General features: G+C 45.6%; 1 protein-coding gene across 1 annotated transcript in view; it reads left to right on the forward strand.

Moving 5' to 3' along the window:
- The window catches only part of MED13 (mediator complex subunit 13), a 110062-nt gene that overhangs the window by 83131 nt on the left and 4043 nt on the right, over positions 1-22888 (forward strand). The window contains exons 14-28 of the mRNA XM_084823319.1: positions 184-398; positions 1716-1912; positions 3624-4537; positions 6279-6446; positions 8086-8309; positions 12166-12355; positions 13435-13879; positions 15510-15726; positions 17333-17524; positions 18083-18306; positions 19241-19383; positions 20318-20476; positions 20586-20774; positions 21636-21784; positions 22602-22775. Coding sequence (XP_084679445.1) covers positions 184-398; positions 1716-1912; positions 3624-4537; positions 6279-6446; positions 8086-8309; positions 12166-12355; positions 13435-13879; positions 15510-15726; positions 17333-17524; positions 18083-18306; positions 19241-19383; positions 20318-20476; positions 20586-20774; positions 21636-21784; positions 22602-22775 — 3800 coding nt within the window. The remainder of the gene's footprint in view (positions 1-183; positions 399-1715; positions 1913-3623; positions 4538-6278; positions 6447-8085; positions 8310-12165; positions 12356-13434; positions 13880-15509; positions 15727-17332; positions 17525-18082; positions 18307-19240; positions 19384-20317; positions 20477-20585; positions 20775-21635; positions 21785-22601; positions 22776-22888) is intronic.

Here is a 22888-nt window from a genome sequence, read left to right on the forward strand (position 1 = left end):
TGGGTCGGGTAAAGTTGCCTGCCAAAACTCTAAACTCATGTAGGATATACTATAAACAAACACACACAAAGTATGTTGATAGCTGGGACATATGATAGTAGCCTCACAATAGATGAGAATAATTGTGCGGCTCCCACAGCCAAACACCTTGGGGAATTTTTTTTTTTTTTTAATCTAAAACAGGTACAGCAGATCTTCATAAAATGTATCCCACACCACCATCTTTGGAACAACACATTATGGGGTTTTCTCCCATGAATATGAACAGTAAGGAATATGGCAGCATGGACACCACACCTGGAGGAACTGTCCTAGAAGGAAATGGTGCTACTGCTGGCATTCAGTTCAGAATTGAGGTTGACGAGGGATTCTGCAGTCCAAAACCTTCAGAAATAAAGGTACATGAATTCCATTCCTGAATTTTATTTTCATTGTCTACTTTTATCATTCCACTGTGTCCAGTTGTGCCGTACAGAGTTATGCCGTACAGAGGCTGGGGGATGTTGACCTGGTGTTGAATGGGCTGCCCTTGAAAGACCAGGCCCGCAGCCTGGGGGTCATTTTGGACTCCCAGCTGTCCATGGAAGCTCAGGTGTCAGCTGTGAGCCGGACAGCGCTGTATCAACTCCATCTGATATGGCGGCTGTGCCCCTTCCTTCCCGACCATCTGCTCCCATCGGTAGTACATGCCCTGGTCTCCTCTCGTTTAGACTACTGTAATGTGCTCTACGTGGGGTTACCCTTGAAGATGGTTCGGAAGCTGCAGCTGGTACAGAATGTGGTGGCTTGCATGGTTAAAGGCAACCGCCGGCGAGATCACATCACTCCAGTGCTGAAGGAGTTGCACTGGTTACCAGTTGTTTTCTGGCCAAATTCAAGGTGTTGGTTTTGACCTTTAAAACCCTATATGGTTCCAGCCCAGCCTATCTTAAGGAGCGCCTCCAGCAACACCAGACAGGCCACTTAACAAGATCAGCCTCGGATGGCCTTCTCTCTGTCCCATCAGCCAGGACAGCTAGACTGGTGAGGATGAGGGAGAGTGCCTTTTCTGTGGTAGCCCCCACTCTGTGGAACTCCCTCCTTAGGGAACTCTGCCATGCCCCCTCTTTAATGAGCTTCCATCGTGCATTAAAAACGTGGTTGTTCAGGCAGGCATTTGGGGTGGGTTAGGGTATTTTAGAAAATGTTTTTATTGTAGAATTGTATTGTTTTAAACTGTTTTATTGTATGCTTGTACATCGCCCAGAGTGGCTGGGTGACCAGCCAGATGGGCGATTAATAAATAAATAAAATTATCGGGTATTAAAGGACAGTGTTAAAGTGAAGAGAGGGCAGTTTAATCGGTTTTTTTGTGATGGTTTGATGTCTTGTGAATGCTATACCCTACTGGAAGGTGCGCTGTGATACTCAATTCTGTTTATTTTTGGTGGTGTGATGGAATTTTTATTTTGTCCTTGTAGCACCATGGTGAGGTTAATCTTTTCTTTGCCACCAAAGTCTAGACTCAACATGACGCCTAAGCTCATATTTGGCCCAACTCTTCCTCCTCTTGCACTCAAAGCGATCTCTCCTGCAGTTTCTTGTCCCGGAGCCCAGTGGGAAACCCAGGAGCCAATTGGGCTTTTCAGTGGTTGAGACAGCCAAATTTCAACTTGCACTTCTTTTTCTGTTGACATGGAGCTTTTCATTTATGCTCACCCTTTTTTGCTTGCTAGGATTACTCCTATGTTTATAAGCCTGAGAACAGCCAAGCTTTTGTGGGGTGCTCTATGTTTGCTCCGTTGAAGACTCTCCCAAACCAGTGTCTCCCAGCCATCAAACTGCCAGAGGAGTGTGTTTACCGTCAGAGTTGGACTGTTGGCAAGTTGGAGCTGCTTCCCCCAGGACCCACAATGCCATTCATCAAAGAGGGGTATGTGTTTGCATGTGAGAGGGTAAAGGGCATTATTTTTTAGCTTTACCCCATAAAGCTTATGGGAACATTGCCTATGCAACCTCTGTTAAATGTGTTGGCACTAGAGCAGCCTTCTCTAACCTGGTGCTTTCCAGGTGTGTTGGACTATAAGTCCCATAATCCCCCAGCCAGTTATGCTGGCTGAAGGTTATGGGAGTTGTAGTCCAACGCATTTGGAGGGTGCCAAGTTGGGGAAGGGTGCACTAGAAAAATAGCCATGCTTTTGCTTAAGCTTTTGCTCCATGGGGCCCTTGTGGGGGAAAGTTCCTCCTGGGTCTGTTAGAAGTTCATTAAATTTAGTTACTCAAGCATTCCTTCGAAATAAAATGGTCTAAAAAGTGATGGCAATACACTTAAGAAGAAGTGCAGGTTCTACATAATTCGTGCTGATGTTAAGTTGTAACTTAAAATTATTTAATTTCTCTTCCTGTTTTCGAAGTAGCTGTTTAACAGGTGTAAACTTCATTGATTGACTCTTGTATAACGGGTTTCTTGGGGGTGCTTAGTAGTATAAATTCAATTTTAATAAGCCATGAAGAATATTAGAAAGTAAATACAAACCAGGGATTCTGCTGGCAGCAGTATAGCGCTGGGTATGTGGTGCGTGTGCGTATCAGTGTCAATTTTTCTTTGTTTTGTTTACAGAAAAGAAATCATTGCTCACAAATGTCGTATTTCAAATAGAATATTTAATAAATTGCTGGGACTGCACTGCATGTTTGGGAGTGAACATTTAATTTTAGCATGCAAAGGAGGATTTCGGAGGCTCCAAAACTGTCTCTGATAGACTCCAGGAAATCTTCCTCTTCATTTCTTTCTAGTGCTGGCTCACTACTGCTTCCTTCCTCAATCGATGGCTACTTTGGCACTATCTATAAATAAAACAAATGTAAAAAGTGGTCTTCCCAGCAACACTGATACTGTCACATAGCCAATAAGATTTGGTTCCATGATAACATCACTGAGGGCAAATGAAGCCAATTTAGTTCTTAAGCTAAAAGTAGCAATTCTCCTGATTTGTGAGGTTGGGAAGGGAGAATATTACCTGAATGTAAGGTGGGTGGGTGCCCATCTCTCCCCCTCCCCCCCCCCCCCGGCATGACAACATGTGCATCTCATGAAGCTTTACCGAAAAAGGGTATGTATTTCACAGCAGCGGGTGGGGGTGGGGAGAGTGAATGTTTGCAAAATACCCCCTCCTGTTTTTGACTCGGCCTTAGAAGTTGTATTATAAAACAAAGATTTGATATTGCTGGTCTTGTAGGTTGGACATCTTGCTTTCTCCTCTTTTTAATCATCCTTACTCTTGTCAGCTCTAAAAGCATAAGAATTAATGTTGCTGGATCAAAGCACAGATACATCCATCCACGTGCCTCTGTACATGGGTTCTGGTTGTAGAAAGACTTCTGCAGATTTAAGAGGACTTCTGAGTTCTGATACACAGCTTAAGTATTACACACACACACACGTGCACTCTCCCCCTCCCCCCCCGTTTCAGTGATGGGTTAATATGTGCCTTTGTCTTGGCCATTTTGTCCATTGCTTCCAGCTCCTTGTCTGGTTGCACACTTTGTCGTGTGTGTGTTTTTTGTGTGTGTTGTTTTATATAGTAGCCTAGAGTGTACTATCTGAAATGCTTGGCTAAAAATCTTCCTCCTCCTTGTTCTAGAGATGGGAGTACGATGGATCAAGAGTATGGCCCTGCCTACACTCCACAAACACACACGCCCTTTGGAATGCCACCTGGCAGTGCCCCACCCAGTAACAGTGGCCCTGGCATCCTCCCTTCACCTTCCACCCCTCGTTTCCCAACTCCTCGAACGCCAAGGACGCCTCGAACTCCCCGTGGGGCAGGTGGACCGGCCAGTGCTCAAGGTTCAGTCAAGTACGAGAATTCAGACTTGTATTCACCAGCTTCAACGCCGTCAACATGCAGACCACTGAATTCTGTTGAGCCTGCCACTGTTCCTTCTATTCCTGAAGCCCACAGTCTCTACGTAAACCTCATTCTCTCTGAATCTGTGATGAATCTCTTCAAAGACTGTAACTTTGACAGCTGTTGCATCTGTGTCTGCAACATGAACATCAAAGGTGCTGATGTTGGAGTTTACATTCCAGATCCAACACAGGAAGCCCAGTACAGGTGTACGTGTGGCTTCAGTGCGGTTATGAACAGAAAGTTCGGCAACAGCTCTGGACTGTTCCTCGAGGACGAGTTGGACATCCTAGGCCGCAGCTCAGAATGCGGCAAAGAAGCGGAGAAACGCTTCGAGACCCTGCGTGCCACTTCTATGGAGCACAGTGGGGGCCCAAAGGAGGCTGACAGGCTCCCTGACGAGCTGATACTTCTGCTGCAAGACCAGTGCACCAACTTGTTTTCACCATTTGGCGCGGCGGATCAAGACCCCTTGCCTAAAGTTGGAGCCATTGGCAACCTGGAACGGGCCGAGGAAAGGGACTGTTGCAATGACTGCTACCTTGCCTTGGAGCATGGGCGCCAGTTTATGGACAACATGTCAGGAGGGAAAGTCGACGAAGCACTTGTGAAAAGTACTTGCTTGCATCACTGGTCTAAACGAAACGGTAAGTGTTGCGGTTTGCTAGAAAACAAGAAGTTTTCGGCAAGAATGTTTTTATGTTTCTCTCCATGAAAAAAATATGCGTTTAAAATTGATGCATTTATTTGACGCATTTTGCAAAGAGTGGGTAAACTGGCTATCCTAATAATTCCAACATATCTAGAACTCCCATTTATTATTCTTTAGAAGATTGAAAGCTTTGGACCCGTAGGAAACTCAGAACTAGGAGTGTACGAAAGTCACTTACCTGGTCTCGCAGCTTGCTTCGCGGTGGGGGGGAGGCGCTTTGCTGCTCCCCCCGAAGTTCAGGCCGGGGGGGGAGGCTTCCCACCTTGCCTGGCCGAAATTCAGGCCGGGGAGAAGCGCCCCGTCTCCCCGGCCGCGAACTTCAAAAGAAAAAAAAAAAACGCCCCTGTGATAGGCTACATTAATTGTTACGTAGTCTATCACGGCTAGATCTGCAAAGTCAGCCGTGATAGGCTACGTTAATCGTCACGTAGCCTATCACGGGTGACTTTGGAAAAAAAAAAAACACGTACACAAATGGCGGCCCCCATAGGGAGCCGCCATTCGCGTTCCTTATTTGGTCCCTGTAGTCTACATAAAGATTTACGTAGACTATGGCGAAAATAAGGGCAACGCTATCTTTACGTAGACTACAGGGACCAAATAAGGAACGCGAATGGCGGCTCCCTATGGGGGCCGCCATTAGCCGTACGCGCTTTTTTTTTTTTTTAAAGTCACCCGTGATAGGCTACGTGACGATTAACGTAGCCTATCACGGCTGACTTTGCAAATCTAGCCGTGATAGGCTACGTTAATCGTTACGTAGCCTATCACAGGGGCGTTTTTTGTTTTTTTTTTACTTTTCTTGTAATGGCGGCGGTGGCAGCCGGTCGAAAGACCAGATGCTGCCCCCGCCCCTGACAAAGACCTGCCAAACCGCCGCCGGGACTCGCCGCCGGGAGGGACATTCGTGAAAGGTAAGTCCCATCCCGGGGGCGGGGGGGGGGGCGGGGGGTGGGGGGGCGGAGAATTTCTCCCCGAACAACCTTCGGAGGACCGAATGCATTGGCACTCGGCCCCCCGAAGTTTTGGGGAGAAATTCTCCCCCATCCCTACAATTCCCTTGGTGATCTAGGCTATGGATAACTTGCTTGGGAATGTATCCTTTTGCAGCTGAGGTCAGTTAAGCACTCCTCAAGACAAGTGTGAAGGGTTACTGTCTTTTAAGGAAAACCTTTTTGATGAGGGAAGTGGGGGATCTATCCCTGGGCTATAAGAGGACCATGTCTGGGATACTAGGAAAGGTATGACTGGTTTAATTAGGCTAGGCTGGGTCATCTATACTTCTGTGTCACTAGTCTTCCCCAGCTTGGTGCCCTCCGCCAACTACAACTCCCAGCATTCCTGAGCATTGGTCATGCTGTCAGGGGCTGATGGCAGTTGAAGTTCAAAGTCTCTCAAGAGCACCACCTTGAGGAAAGGCTGGTGTAGACATTTAAATAGTCTCTGATGGCATGTTCGAAGCAGTGAACTAAACTGATGGTGGATTCGCAGCGTTTCAGTGTTTAAGATAAGATATTGAACAGTCGAAATAAAATACGCAGACAGTTTTAGAAACTCAGCAGGTTGTGTTTTCTGAGTATAAATGCTTCACATATTTAAAATGCAATTGTCAGGTATGGACCATGACTAGGATGCTTCTTTGCAACTTCTTTCAACTAACTTCGGTTGTTTTGCAGTTGTAGATGTGAGCATGCAGTGTTCTCAGGACATCTTTCGCATGCTGCTCTCGCTCCAGCCTGTCCTTCAGGATGCAATTCAGAAAAAACGAACCGTTCGCTCTTGGGGCGTGCAGGGCCCTCTCACGTGGCAGCAGTTTCACAAAATGGCTGGCCGAGGCTCTTACGGTAAATGTAGTTGTTGATCAGTAACTTGTATCTGCTGTAAATCCAGAAAGTTTCTCTCTTTAATTGGTGGAGCTTTGGGGGAGTGGCTCTATTTTAAACTATCCTAACATTTTACTTAGAGCACTGCCTTCCCCAATCAGGTGCCCTCCAGATGTATTGGACTACAACTCCCATAATCCCTCAGCCCAACAGATCTAGAGGGCAACAGGTTGGGGAAGGCTGACTTAAAGGGAAAGTTAAGTTATTATTCAGTGCCTGGAAAATGTAATTTTTGGAGAATTAGTAGTGTGTTTAATGTCATTTGGTGCACTGTAGCAAGATTTTGGACCTCAAGGAATCAAGTCCAGAGGACTTTAGAATTGTGCCCCCTCCTCACAGTGGAATATAACCAGCCGTAGTGCATCAGTTTGGATGATGCGGCCAAACTATGGTTTGGCTGTCAGAAATGTGCTGTGAGCTTGTTGCTCCTTCCTCCTTCACACATGTCAATTCTTTCCCTCAGTTTATTGGTTTGTGGTAGCCATAGTTCACCATGCTATTTGAATCAGGCCAACCATGGTCACTGCCAGCCATAGTTCACCTCCAAAGTAGAATCAGAAAGCCACTTCAAACCATGGTTTCTGATTCTCATTTGGAGGCAAAGTATTGTTGGTGGTAAACTTAGCTTGCAAGATTAGGATATAGTGGCAAACTGTAGTTACCAGTAAATGGAGGAGGAAGTTGGTGTGTACAAGGGGAGTAAGGGAGCCCGCTGCATGTTTTTGACAGCCAAACCATGGTGTGACAGTGATGACTGAATTGAGCTACCAAGTCTGAATCCCCATTTAAGCTAAGGATCTAATAAGGAAAGAAAAAGCAAAACAAAAACAATGAGCGTGGGAAGCCTCATGTCCAGAAGTGGGCAGTCATTGTTAGGCAACCTGTTGCCCTCCAGATGTTTTGGGCTACACTTCCCATAAGCCTCAGCCAGCATGGCCAACGGACACGTATTATGTGAGTTGTAGCCCAAATCATCTGGAGGGCAACAGGTTGCCTACCCCTGACTGCCCAGGGTCCCGCTTCTGGACATGAAGCTTCTTGCACTTTAGACTGTAGAGTCCCTGATTAGATCCTTTTTTTCCTAGCAAGGCCTCAGTGTGTTCCCCTCTGATTCAGGAAGGGAACTTCTGTTCTTCATTCTGGTGTTTTGGCTTCACTCAGATGAGGGAAGGCTGAGTTTAGAAGACACTTGCTACTTGATCTGTTTACATCCCAGCTGCCAATTCTTCAATTAAAATGTTTGGAAATATTTGGCAGAGAGCTACTTAAGACTTCCAGCTTTTAGCTTTAGACTAACTGTTATGGATTTCCATGTTCATGACTTATTTTGACCCTCCAAAGAGCTTCACAATTTTTGTATGGAATAGCATAGTAAAAAGCTAACATGGGATAGGACAGGGACTGGATGGGAGCTATGCTTTGTTGAGACTAGCACTCCCAGCAATTTTGCTTGTGGTAATTCTTTTGATGGTAGTACCATGAATGTTTTGATGATTACATTACTGTAAAAGCCATCTGGCAGTTGCTTCCTTGTATCTGGAAGAGACCGCTGTGCTGCATTGCATTCTGATAGATGGAAAAATATCCCTTTCTTGTCCAGGAACTGACGAGTCTCCAGAACCACTGCCCATTCCGACTTTTTTGTTGGGATATGACTACGACTTCCTGGTGCTGTCTCCTTTTGCCTTACCGTACTGGGAGAGGCTGATGTTGGAACCCTACGGATCTCAGAGAGACATTGCTTATGTTGTGGTCTGCCCAGAGAATGAAGCTCTGCTGAAAGGCGCAAAAACCTTCTTTAGGGACCTCACTGCAATATATGAGGTAAGGTGTTGGGTGGGGGGTGGGGAGAGGGCTGTGAAAGTGCTCCAGAGTGCATTCCCCCCCCCTTTTCTTAATGGTGATTATTCATCAACTTTGCATTCCAGTGGACACTTAAAACTCCTGCAGGCCTTATCTCAACAAAGCAACTAAAATGGATGGTAGAAAGAGATAAAAGGCTCCTCTCCCCTTTAGCAAGATTTCATTTAAGTAGCAGTTTCCTTATCAGGCAGATGCCATCAAGTGGTTAAACTATGTACTGCTCTCCTCTCTGTAAGGCCACAAACCTTGTAATTCTAGGTGGTTGAACTTGTATTCTCCTGAATGATGCTGTTTAGCCCATGATTCCAAGTCACTGGCTATCTTCCCTGTATTTAAGAGAGGCTTATTGAAAAGAGGATGCCCATATACTTAAAATCTTTTTAATCCCTGGTCAGCAACTATATTTTATGGTAGGATTGCTCTGAAGAGAGGGTGGTGAACTAGAATCCTTCACTGTGAGCTCCCCCACCTCAACCAGTCTGCTAGCAGGTCCTGTTGTCACAGCCCTTTTTCCTTCCATATGCTATTCTTTCATCTTGATTTGGCAGCTGTGGAGCTAGCTGATACTTTTCAGAAGGCTGGATTTAGCACAGTGACCCCTCCGTATCTTAAAGGTTTTGGACTTACAGCAGCCTTTTAAATTAAATTCTGCTTGAGGATTTATAACATCAGAAAAAGAAGAAAAACCTTGCTTAATGCAACAGGGAATCCATGCTATATTTATATTTACTGTTTGGATAAGAGGGTGTTTGCCCCTTTCTGTGTGGAGGAAGAATAACCTGCCCCTTCTCACCTCAGAACAGAGCTTGTTGTATGCAAAGAACAGCAGCAGAAAGTGTTAGAAAGTGAGGCCAGAAGGCCTAGCAATCCAGGAGAGAGCACTGTCTCGTTACCGTGTGGAGGAAAAAGGAAAACAGAACCCATCAAAAAGAATAAAAGGTCCAATCAGAGTGGGTTTGAGTATTTTCATCTCACTGGACATTCAGTAGCAGACACCATCTTTTCAGCCAAAAAAAAAAAAAAGGTTTCCAAAGGAGACTCCAGCATGCAACTGCTGAATTAGAATTAATTTACAGTTTTGACAACATCAGACATGGGCCTGATAGAGACTTTATGGCCTGGTCACTTCATAGAGTAATTATACCCCTTTGCGTGTGTGTATGAAATAGTGTTTCATACACCATTCATAAACTGTTTGGCCCAGCTTTTGGGGGATTTCTTAAGATCAAATCAGTCTTTGGTGGGGGTGGGTGCTCTCGTGTGAAATACAAGGTCGGTGGTTTTTTCCCCCTTTTTTAAGTGCTTTGCTGATGCTTCAAGCAGCAGCATGGCTCCCCACAGCAGCCAGAGGGATTCCTGGGGGCAGAATGCCACTGGAAAGATTTTGATCTAGTGTCATTCTAGGGGCATTCTGGACAGGGGTGGAGGGTGGAGGGGAGAGGGTTTCTCCCAGTTTATGATTGATCTTGCTTTACGTTGCAGTGCAGGGCCCAAAAGGAACACACTTATCTCTTGGATTGAAGGGCTTTTTGACCTCACGTTCTAACAACTCCCTCACCACACCTCTCCTGTCTGTCTAATAAGTGCCAAACACTGAATGTGTTTGATAAAGTGGGCTCTAAAATTGCTAGTCTTTAAGGTGCCAAGACACTACTTGTGCATTTTATACTTAAACCATGCATTCATTTTTGTAGGTCTACCCTAACTGTTGTTAATAGGCATACATTTCTAGGAGTAGGATTGCAGCCAAAATGCATAAGGTGTGGAGCTGCCCTTGCACCTGGTTCAGAACTGCAGCTAGGGCAGAACGCAGCAGCTAGGATGCTCAGTGGAGCACCAAGATATACACATATTACACCTGTGTTAAAAGAACTGCACTGGCTGCTTATCCGCTCTCGAGCTGTATTCAAGGTTTTGTTGTTGACATACAAAGCCCTAAACAATTCAGGACCAGGATACCTATTTGATCACCTTTCCCCGTATATGCCCAGTCGACCCCTGAGATCTTCTGAGGATGCCCTTATTGGTCGTTCCACAGCCAGTAGAGTGTCACCAGGTAACAGTGTGTAAGAGGGCCTTCTCAGTAGTGGCATCCATCCTCTGGAATACCCTCCCATGCGTTGTTCAGGAGGGAGAAACTGTGGCAAGCTCTGAATGCCTGTTGAAGGCATATTTGTTTAACACAGACTTTCCCTGGCTTGTGATGGATTATGACACTACTCTCTTTTATTGTCTGTATTGTAATGTTGTTAACTATTTTATATTCTTGTATACTGTTTTTATTTTTGTTTTATACTATACTGCATATGCATTGTGAATTGCTTAAAGGTTTTCAGATATTAAACTTAGGGTATTATTATACAACTATGGGGCCACGGTGGCTTAGTGGTTAAGACGCTGAACTGCAGACTGGAAGGTTGGCAGGTCAGCAGTTCGAGACCCGAGTGCCGCGTGACGGAGTGAGCTCCCGTCTTCAGTCCCAGCTTCTGCCAACCTAGCAGTTCGAAAGCAAGAAATTGCAAGTACATAAATAGGTACCGCCTCGGCGGGAAAGGTAACAGCGTTCCGTGCACCTCGGTTTTCAGTCATGCCGGCCACATGACCACGGAAGCGTCTTTGGACAGCGCTGGCTGTTCGGCTTAGAAACGGGGATGAGCACCGCACCCTAGAGTCGGACACGACTGGTTGGGGACACCTTTACCTTTACCTTTTTATTATTATACAACTAGTATAAATAAACATCAGAAGGTTAAACTCTATGTAGACAACTGTGGGGTGAAATAGAGGGATACCACCTCAAAACAGAGTGTGGTGGCACCTTAAGGACTAATGGATTTATTGTAGCATAAACTTTTGTGGAGTAGAATCCATCAGTTGCATCTGATGAAGTGGACTCAAGTCCATCATAAAAGCTCATGCCATAATAAATCCATTAGTGTTTAAGGTGCCAAATGTTTTGCTTTTGCTGTGACATCCTAACACAGCTTCTTTTCTGGAAGAACAATGTGTCCACCATTTTGTGGCAAGCTTCATGGCTTTATGCCTTGTAACGAAATTATACCACAGGTAGCTAATCTGCAACACAGGTTGCTGTGGCACATACTCCTCAGGTTCAAATTTATTTGTGTTGGCCAGGAGCCATAGCAAAACTCAAGATGGTAAAAGACCTTAAATACAATAACCGCAATGTGTACAGAATAGAAGATGGAACTGCAAAACAATTTCCACAAAACTTGTTGTTGTTGTTGTTCAGTCATGTCCGACTCTTCGTGACCCCATGGACCATAGCACGCTAGGCCTTCCTGTCCTGCGCTCTCTCCCGGAGCGTGCTCAAGTCCATATTCATTGCATCTGTGATGCTATCTAGCCATCTCATCCTCTGCCGTCCCCTTTCCACAAAACTACCACAACAGAAAACAATGCTTGACCGCCTCTGGTGTCAGCTTTGCAGTTTTTGCTGCATGGATAGCTAGAACGTTCTGGTGACATTCAGCAGCGGCCAAAACAAAAGCTGCTACATTCAATTTAACCTCTTTGCTGCTGTTTAGCAATAAACCAGCTTTTTGGCACTCCTCTGTTGGATTACAACCCCCAGCATTCCCCAACCAGCATGGTTGGCTGGGGGTTGTAGTCCAACACATCTGGAGGACATCAGATTTGGGAAGACTGAGCTTTAGGCTTCACGTGTTCTGTAGAGTGCATTAGAAGGGCATTGTCTCCTATGTTGGAGTTGTCGTGTGATGCGCTTGCTGAAAGAGTCAGCTGCTTGTGCTTTACACGTTCAACATGCTTGGTTCCTGCTTCTGTTCTTTTGCAGTCCTGCAGGCTTGGCCAGCATCGACCCATCTGCAAGCTTTTGCCTGATGGGATCATGAGAGTTGGATCTGCTGCTTCAAACAAACTTTCTGAGAAGTCTGTGGCTGAGTGGTTCTCTCAGGCAGCTCATGCCAACAACGAATCATTTTCTAGACTCAAGCTGTATGCTCAAGTTTGCAGATATGATTTGGGTACGTTCCCACTCCCCCCCTTCCCTCCCACTACGGCTGTCACTTGTCAGAATATTTAACTAGGACTAATGAAATACATGCCTGCTTAAAACAGAGTTGACAGGTTTTAATTTTTTTTCTAATACATGTATATCCCGCCTATTTGTCCCTTTGCAAGGATCCCAAGGCGGCTTACATGGCCCCCCTCCTCTCAGTTTTATCCTTACAACAACCCTGTGAAGTAGGTTAAGATGAGAGTCAGTGACTGGCCCAAAGTCACGCAGTAAGCTTCATGGCTGAGTGGGGACTGGAACCCAGATCTCCTAAGTCCCACTCCAACACCCTAACCACTATAGCACCCTGGCTCTCAGTTTTGTGATGTCATATGAAAACACAAACTCATCTCCACACTTGCTGAGTCCTGGGCAGGTTGTTCACGACTTCTCTTCTCATATGTTTTGTGTAGTAGCACTGGCTAGATCGGCAGTAGGCTGCTAATCAGACACAGGAAACCTTATTGCCACCTCATGTCCACATGTTTGTGTGCAGTCCCAAGGGTCGGAAAACCAATTTTATCTTGTCATTCCCAAGCTTCACAAAACAAACAGAAATATAAATAGCCGTCGGGGCTTTTAGTCCACCATAGGTAGCTGAAGAACTTTAGCAGTCTCCTTGGCTTCCAACTCTGTATAACCAGGGAACTCTTTCTACATCTAGTTTTTGCACCAAGCATACCTCTGGATGTCTGCCACAGAAACTCAGACCTTTGCAGAGCATTTTGGAGCAGGTTTCAGGATGTACAATCAGCTCATGAAGTGTGAACTGAGAATACAACCTAGAAAACATGCAGCACTCAGCGTTCTGCTGCACATTTTAGGGGCAGATTGGTGGTGGTGATTAAGCTGTCTTTCATGGGATCTTGCCCACCATGGAGGAAGCTATTTTTCCTCCCCCCTGCCCAATAAGGTTTCAAAGAACCCCAGTTCAGTGGGTTCTTAATGTGAATGAATAAAAATGATGCCCCATTCAGTACATCAAATTGAGTCTACAGAAACAAAACATTAGGATTAATTTTTCAATGGCTTTTTTGTTTGTTTAAGGTCCTTATCTTGCTACGCAGCCACTGGACAATTCTTTGCTCTCCCAATCAAGCCTAGTTCCTCCCACAAGCCATCCTGCATCCACCCAGCCTCAGGTTGCAGGCAACTCCACTCCATCGTCCACCCCTTCGTCTGCCACGAGTAATGCTGTCACATTGAACTCGAGCAATGCCATCACCTCTGCAGCTACCACTGCCAACTCCACCCTGACCACAACCGCCTCATCGTCCTCCTCTTCCAGTGTGGGCAGCGGGATGTCGGTGAACAAACCGTCCTCGTTTCCACCTTTCGGCAGCATGAACAACACTACTTCCTCCTCCCTCTCCGCACAGACTGTGACAGTCCAAAATGGGCAGGCAGGGACACAGCAGCAACAGCAAGCAGCTGGGATACCTGGGGAAGCCACATCTCTCCCTGCACAGCCACATCCGGAAGTTTCAGAGAGGTAATGTGGCAAAGATTTATTTAAATAGTGCATTTATTATTAAGTGATTGAATTTTACTCCATTAATATTGTACCTTCCCTTCAAGGAGCTCAAGATGGCATACATGGTGCCCCCCCCCCCCCAAATTTATCCTCACAACAAATTTATCAGGTAGGTCAGGTTTGAGAGAAAGTGACTGGCCCAGTGAGCTTCATGGGTGAGTGGGAATTTGAACCTGGGTCTCTGTGGTTCTAATTTAATACTCTAAGCATTGCACCATGCTGGCTCTCCTATCCTTAAAACTGGGGCAATCAGAGACTTTAAAAAAGGTATATAATGAGGTGTGACACTTCTGCAATTCTGTGGGTTCACTTTGTCCTCCAGAGTCACTTCCCTTTGCATGAGGGGGAGAGGTACTGCCTGAAAGCTGAGAAGGGAGGGGAAGCCGTCTGTCTATCAGTCAGTAATATTGCATTTGGGAGACCCTACAACTTCCCTTCCAAGTGGGATGAAAGAAATGATTTTTATAGCTTATCATCCCTTTGCAATAAACTTGTTTCTTAGAACAGGTGTTCTCACTCTCACTAAAACCACAACTGAATGAAGGTGGTGTTCAGAGTTTCCCATACATTCGACTATAGAGGGCAGCATTTTTGCAATAGTTTCACATTTTAAGATTGACTCAAACACCCCAAAGCATGTCCATCCTTTCTCCCCCATCCCTGTGTTATGACAGCCTCCAAGCTCAACCAAAAACTGCTGTGGAGTTGCCCATAGCCTAATTCTGAAGACATTTCAAGACTTTTTTGTATGTGCCCGCTAGCTTTTGGTGGCAAGTACTAAACCAGAAGTTGTATAGGAGCTTAATCTATACTTTTATAACGTAACTATAACAATCTGGATTTCATTTGCATTTGAATTTTTCTTTCCTCTGCTTCCTCCTCCATTTCCTCTGTGTGGAATTTTAGATTGTAAGCTCTTCAGGGCAGGGACACATCTCCTTGTACACTGTAAAGAGCCATGTGCACAAATGGGCACTATGGAAATATGAATTATTATTGAAAGTTTGCAAAGATCAGACTCATCAAGCATTCCTGTACTTGCATATCAAGTGTTCAGTGTTGGCTGCCGAAGTATATTTAACACGTTTTCTTCTTAAAACTAGTAGTAATGCCTACTAAAATTGGGGAGATACATTTGGAATAGCAGTGCTGGTAGTTGCTCACTTCTTGATGCCCACATTAATTTGAGGCCCTTTGCTTCCAAGCCTATTGAATACCTTTTAGGCCCTTTTTTTTTAGTGAGACAGAGATGTTGGTTGTTAGGCATGCAGGTAAGTTGGCAATAAGGGCAGGGAATTGCTCTATTAGCTGCTGTTGTCGCAGAGGTGCTGGCGGTCCCCCAAAGCAGGGGGAAAGTGCAGTATGCTGCTTGCTCCCAAAAAAACTGCAACAGGGAGATTTGGGAGGATCTCTCCTAGGTGAAAAGAGCATAGATGAAAAAGGTGAAAACCGACACTTGGGAGCCCAGAACACTCTAGACTTGCCAGCTTCCTCTTGTCAGTCTAACACCTGAGAGCTCACAGCTTCTTTAACATAAGAGAGGAACTTCCTGTGTCTCACAGCAGTTGTGTTTGCCATCTGCTTCCAGCACTATGGACCGTGATAAAGTGGGAGTCCCCACGGATGGCGATTCTCACGCAGTCACCTACCCACCTGCCATTGTCGTCTACATCGTTGACCCTTTCACGTACGAGAAGAAAGAGGAGAGCAGCTCCTCTAATGTGTGGACTCTCGGCCTTCTCCGCTGCTTTCTGGAAATGATCCAAAACCTCCCTCCTAGCATCAGAAACATAGTATCTGTTCAGGTAAGCTGGTGCACTGAAATGCAGGGTCTCCCAGGGTGTTTGCACTGTTGCCCTTTGAAGCCTCTCTGCCTTCTGATTTTTATGAGCGGAGTCACAAACTACCCCTTAGGGTGGCATTGGATGCTTTATGGTGGGGAACCTGTGGCTCTCCAGATGACACCTGACTCCAACTCCCATCAGCCCCAGACAGCATGGCCAAGGTTTGGGTGATGGGAGTTGTCGTCCAGAAATGTCTGGAGGGTGGCAAGTTCTCCACCCCTGTCTTAAGGCATCCTGCCCAAATGCTCTTCTGTGGCTAGAGTAGGAAGACATTTTGCTTATTTTCACACTGAAAGCTCCAAAAGTCGCATCTGTTTTTACCTGCCTTGTGAGGAACGTTTACTCTCCTCTGCATGGGACCGGCTGCAGCTGTGAGTGGGCCTCTCGACATGGGGCTCTCTAGCGGGCCCCCCATATTGCCCAGTCGTCCGCTTTGCCCCCTTCATTTCTCCCTGGACATTGCAGCGAGTGAGTGGGCTTCCCGTTGGAAAAGGAGGGCAACAGTGGCGCCCTTTCCATCGGAGCCAGGCCCCCTGGTGTTGCTGAGGTGCGTTGTGGGCAGCAGCGATGGTGGTTGCCTGGCACTCAAAAGGAGCACCAGAGACGGGGCGGCAGAGTCAGTAGCAGTGAGCCCTCAGCAACTGTCTGAGAGTGCTGCCTTCTGGTGCTGTGCTTGCGTCCCCCACAACTGCTCCTACAGTGTCCAGACAGCTGTGTGGTTTGGAGCAGGTCTTCAGCATGATAAAAGCTAAAGTGAGCATTCTACAGGGGCCAAAGAACCTTGCGGGCCAGCAGCCAATCTGATTAGTGGAAAGTTGTTGTCATCGTCCCCACCCCTCCAGTTACTTTATTTGTTTTATGGGCTTATATCCTATAACATGATACAACTACAGGATGTCTGGGGGCCACAAAACCGCCCCCCCCCCCCCCGGACCACTACAGAGAGCTAAAAGGGTTAAATTTAGCTAGTTTGCAAACAAAATTAAACCCTTTTAGCCCCATGGAGTGCTAAACTCTGTAGCAATAAATCCTCCTTTCCCCTGCCACCTCTGAATTCAGGGAGGCAGTGGGGCCACAATGCAGGGGTTGCATGTGGCCCGTGGTGCTCATGATGCCCACTCCTGCCCTATAAAATTACAGGGAACATTTGTGCCCTAAGCATGTGTGAAAGCCACCTGCTTGCAAATTTCATGTTTTAAGGACATAGGGATATTTGTTTGTTTATTTGACAAGAAGAAATGTGTTGCTTGAAGGCAGATCTTGTAGCTGAGGGTTAGAGAGCACTGTTGCCCTTTCCTTTGGCTATTGGAGGCCTCTTCTCTGCTGCTTCCTCAACCCTTAGGCACAGGAGTGCTTGTAAGGGGGAGAAATGAACCTTCAAGTCGTGATAGGATGTTCTCGGTCTGTGTGCCTCTTTTTAGGTAGGAGGGTTCCTTTGCAGGCATCTCCCTGTGTAATACTTCTTATATGCACACGCTGAAGCCACATTGGCATCCTAGTGTGAAATATTCATTAGTTAACGCAAGTTGTCTTTTCCTTTCTCTCTCTCTCTCCCTGGCCATCTTAGCTTGTCCCTTGCCAATATCTGTTACAACCTGTCAGGAACGAAGACAGACAGATCTACACCCAGCATCTAAAATCCCTGGCATTTTCGGCCTTTACGCAGTGCCGAAGACCACTCCCAACATCGACCAATGTGAAAACGTTGACTGGGTTCGGCCCAGGCTTAGCAATGGAAATGGCACTCAGAAGTCCCGAGGTGAGCATTTTGAGGGGAGTGGTGGATTTGGGTGGGTGGAATTCCAGTAACGTTTGCGAAATACTACCAAGAGTGATCAGTGAGATGCACATCTGTGTGCGTGCGCACACACAGGTATTCGTAGTTCGCTTGCCAGAGGCAGGTGTTCCCTACCCTCAAGCGAGGAAGACTCTCAGCAGGCTCTGATGCTTGGGCTGCAGTTTGGGGAAGAAAAGAAACGATATACATTTCTCCTGTGGCTTCTGTTCCTTTTCCAAGTCTTCCCCACCCAGTTGAAGAGAGAGACTGCCTTCCACTCAAGCCCTTCCTGCATCTGAAACAAAAGCCTTTGTGGTGCAATACGGTCTAGCTGTTGCTGGGCTGTAAACTTCAATATGCCTACCTTATCTACCCCACCTAGCCTCAGGCCCCCTGTGCCTTTCTTGGCTAGTAAGCCAGAGTGCTATGGGGGGCAGGGGGAATGAGGCACCAATTATATGGTTTTTTTTGTACGATGATCCTACAGGACAAGTTATCCTGTGTTTCAAAGGTTTAGTCTTTTACGTGTGTGTTTTGCAGAGACCGGAGTGTATTAAGCTATATGCTCCTCCATTCATATTGGCTCCAGTCAAAGATAAACAGACAGAGCTGGGAGAAACATTTGGTGAAGCCGGACAGAAGTACAATGTGCTTTTCGTGGGTTACTGTCTGTCTCATGATCAAAGGTGGCTTCTTGCATCATGCACAGATCTGTATGGAGAACTATTGGAAACGTGCATCATTAACATCGATGTACCAAACAGGTAAGAGTGTGCTCTTCCCTCCTCATCCCTTTTTCCTTTTGTGTTGTGTATTTTAGATTGTAAGCCAGAGGGCAGGGATTGCTTTATCTTTGTAAGCCACTCTGGGAGTCTTTTTGGCTGAAAAGTGGGGTACAAATGCTGTGAGTAAATACATTAAAAATTGTGGATTCTCTCCACGGGGAAATATACTAAGGCTTCCCTTTTTTAGGGAATATATCCCCTTCCCTTTTTTAGATAGGCTTTGAAAATTTTTCTGGAAGGCTTCTTATGACTTCTACTGTGTTTATGTTGGTTCTTGGATTTTTATGCTGAAAAGTTTTACTGTGTGTTTGATATGAGAATTACTTTTAATTGTTTTATTTTCATAACTCTTGATTTGCTCACTGATTTGGAAACATTTTCTTTTAAAAAGCAGTATATAGTTTATTAAGAGAGAGAGAGAAAATGTAATGAATTTATGATGTAGATCTTATATCTTTGAATATGTACAAAACTATCCCCCCCCCCCCCACACACACACACACACACTCTGGCTGTCAGTGGACAGTATCCTGTACTGCTGCTGCATCTCCACGAGTTCTGTTGTACCAGTGGAACAGACCGCTAACCCTGCAGGAACTAGTGGTTCTGAAGTAACCCTGGAAACAAATGAAAAAACTCATTTCCAGAATGGGGCAAGTCAGTAGAACTCTCTTCTGTGAGCTCTGCTGACCTGCCCCATTCTGGAAACGAGCATTGCCACTTGTTTCTGGTTGTTTCAGGAACCGCTAGTTCCTGTTGCACTAATGGTCTGTTCCGGAAGTGTGGGGCAGTGTAGAATACTACCCAATATATCAAAGTGTAACAGTGCGAAAATATTAGTTGGGAGCAGCCTAAAACAGCCTGACAGTATGTGCACAGGTTTATTAACTGGTGAATCTTTGTTTCCTATTAGGGCTCGTAGGAAAAAGGGGTCTGCTCGCAGACTGGGTCTCCAGAAACTGTGGGAGTGGTGCCTGGGGCTTGTGCAGATGAGTTCACTGCCATGGAGAGTCGTAATAGGACGCCTTGGAAGAATAGGCCATGGGGAACTGAAAGGTAATATGAAAACATGTCTTGGAAGGTGTGGCTTTGTTTTGTAGCCCATGAAAAGGGAGTGATTTGGGGGGACCTCACCCTCGAATGAGTTGAAAAATTTGATATGGGGAAGAATTCCACGCTTCTTCATGTTACATCTCTTTTGGATGTTGCATATACATGGGCCTAAGGATCCCTACTGTATCACTATGAAGCCCCTGCTGCTAGATGGCACAAACTATATTTTGGAGCACACCACTCCTGGATTGCTTTCTGGAGAATAGAGTGGTGCTTGGCATGTTTATCCCACTAGATGGCAATTATGGCGGTCATCCAACACTGCTGGTCTAGTTATGCTATTAATGTACTGCTAGCGTAAGTGACTGCTAGCTGGCCGACAACGGTGGAAGCTGTTGCAACAGGTTTCCCCAGAGAACTTGTTGCTCTAGCTTGTGCTATTGGTGCGCTGCTAGAGGTCACTAATGCTAGCGGTATATCAATAGTGTAAACGGACAGCAGTGCTGGATACTGCTCAATGTTTAAGTTTTCTTTTGTTAATTGAAAGGACCAGTGTGTGTAAACACTTGAGCTGTTATGACCTCTTTTCCAGGTGGAATGGAAAGGTAAAGAAGATATTCTCAGTATGTAACAGGCAGACCTGTCTGCAAATAATTTTCTTGCCTTCTCTTTCAGAGAGTGACCTACTCACAGACCTTTTCTCATTCAGACTTGTAGCAAAAATGAACAACAGGGGTTACTGTCAGAATCCCCCCAATACTGGAGTAGGTTGCAGTTTGGGTGGTGGAAAGCCTCCTTTACCCATGCCCTCAGACTCCCTCCCCCCACACACATAAAAAAGTGAATGCTCCCACTTGTGATGTATAGGTTCATTTGTTTAGTTAGCGGACGTTTAAACAATTTCCTAGGTAGCCAACCTCTATGGTTTCTCCTCCAGATTGGAGCTGTTTGCTGAGTCGCCGAAATCTGCAGTCCCTTAGTAAGAGGCTGAAAGACATGTGTAGAATGTGTGGCATATCCGCTGCAGATTCTCCCAGCATCCTCAGTGCTTGCTTAGTGGCGATGGAACCACAGGGATCCTTTGTCATCATGCCAGGTATTAGTGAAATGCTTCTCATTCATTATCACTTCCATGAAGGTGATTTATTGGCAATATTGATATTGAGGAGAACCCTCTCTTGTTCCTTCCCCTTTTAAAAAAAAAGATTCTGTATCAACTGGCTCAGTGTTTGGACGCAGCACCACCCTAAACACGCAGACGTCGCAGCTAAACACCCCGCAGGATACGTCATGCACTCACATACTCGTGTTTCCCACATCCGCGTCTGTGCAAGTAGCATCATCAACCTACACCACTGAAACTGGTTTGGAACTGGCTTTTAATACGAACAATGGTTAGTTTGTGTGCATGTGTGTGTTCAGATACTTTTATATAAAAATAACCTCTCAAAAGTTAGAAAAATGGGATCTGTAGCCCAAGGTTTGGCTGTTATATTAAATCAATATATGGAATTCAACCCTATCCGCCACCTCCCCAACAGCGCACAAACTCTCCTGTCACTAGACCCTGTGTGAAACTACCCCACACTTCTCCATTCTTGGCATCCCTGTCTTCCTTAGTTGCGCAGTCTCCCAAACCCCTTTCTCTTCCCCCCACCCCAGCACACAGCCCTGCCTATTCCTAGACTCTGGATAAGGTCTTTCATTCCAGCTAAGCTGACCTTATACTTCCTTCACAGTAGTTGCACAGGGTTTCAGTTTTTCCATGGCTTAACCATTCTCAGTTAGAATGTTTGAACAGTCCGTAAGATCTCAAGCAGTGATTACAGGGAACATGCAAAACAGGCAGTAGCCAATTCTTTGTGTCTTGTACATATATGCTTTGTCAGCCATAGCAAACAAATGAAATGAGGATAAAATAGATGAGATCAAGACAGATTTGTTAAAGATAAAGCTCAAGTCGACTTAACAGTTCTGTCTTACTCGAATCTATTTTATCCTCATTTCATAGATTAATTATGGCAAACAGGTGACCAGCTATATTTGCTATGTCGCCTGCTGAATTTCATGATTGCACAGAGATTTGAACCCAGGCCTCTGTGGTTCAAGTCCAACACTCTCTAATCACTACACCACACTAGCTCTTGATAAAGGATATCTTCATATATTTTGTGTTTTTTCTTTTTTTAATAAAGTGTAGAAATGGCAGCTCTTGGTTAACAGATCCTTTTATTTCTGTTGTCCTTTTTTCCAAGATGGAGCAGATGGAATGGGAATCTTTGATTTGTTAGATACTGGGGATGACCTCGACCCTGACATTATAAACATCCTCCCTGCATCCCCAACGGGGTCCCCTGTGCATTCACCAAGTTCCCACTTCCCCCACGGAAGCGATATGGGCAAGGTAATATTCTGCAGCAATTTTTTTTAAATAGCCCTGATTTTGCCACAGTGCTGTTCTCACTTCTTGAATGCCAGCAATGATCATATATCCCCCATTTATTTTTTTTTAAGCGTGGGAGTGATTCCTGTGCTTCCTTGGTGGGGCTTTCCTTACCAATATGGTCATGCCTTTAGAGAAATCTATGGTGCGGCCACAACTTGGAATATGTGTACACTTCTGGTTGTGTCCTGTCAAAAAAGGATATTGTAAAGCTGGAAAAGGTACAGAAAAGGGAAACTAAAATGATCAGGGGGCTGGAGCAACTCTCCTGCGAGGAAAAGTTACAATGCTTGGGGCTTTTTAGCTTAGAAAAAAGGCAAGTAAGCGGGGACATGCTAGAGGTTTATACAATTATGCATGGGGTAAAGAAAGTGGATAGAGAGACTTTTCTCAGTTTCATATAACATTCCATTGAAGTGGAATGGTGTGAGAATTAGGACAGATGAAAGGAAGGATATCTTCACACAGCACTTCATTAAAAAGCAGAGTTCTCTACCACAGAATATGATGGCCAGCAACTTAGATGGCTTTTAAAAAGACAAATTCAAAGACTATCAGTGGCTACTAGCCATGGCTGTATGCTACCTCCAGGATCAGAGGCAGTGTGTCTCTCAATATCAGTTGATGGGGAGCATGAGGGTGCTATTGCACTTGTGACCTGTTGTGGGCATCCCATAGGCTTCTGGGAAACGCTGTGTTAGGCTTGATAGGCCTTGGGTTTGACCCCGCAGAGCAGCTCTTGCATTCTTTGCCATCTTCCCCTTGTCTCTTGCACCAGGGTCAAGGTACAGATCGATTGCTCTCGACAGAGTCTCACGACGAAGTCACTAACATCTTGCAGCAACCGCTGGCCCTGGGTTACTTCGTCTCAACTGCCAAAGCAGGCCCGTTGCCTGACTGGTTTTGGTCGGCATGTCCTCAAGCACAAAATCAGTGTCCCCTGTTTCTTAAGGTACTGAACCTCCAGCAATGTATCCAGGCGGCTAGCTTGGGTTGGGAAGACAGGATTGGTGTTCTGAGACAATAATGTGAGGGAACTAGATGAGCAGCAGGCCGGAACTGAGA

Source organism: Heloderma suspectum, chromosome 16 (genome assembly GCF_057233095.1).
Source record: "Heloderma suspectum isolate Gila_16-S chromosome 16, 16-S_ref, whole genome shotgun sequence".
Taxonomy (NCBI): domain Eukaryota; kingdom Metazoa; phylum Chordata; class Lepidosauria; order Squamata; family Helodermatidae; genus Heloderma; species Heloderma suspectum.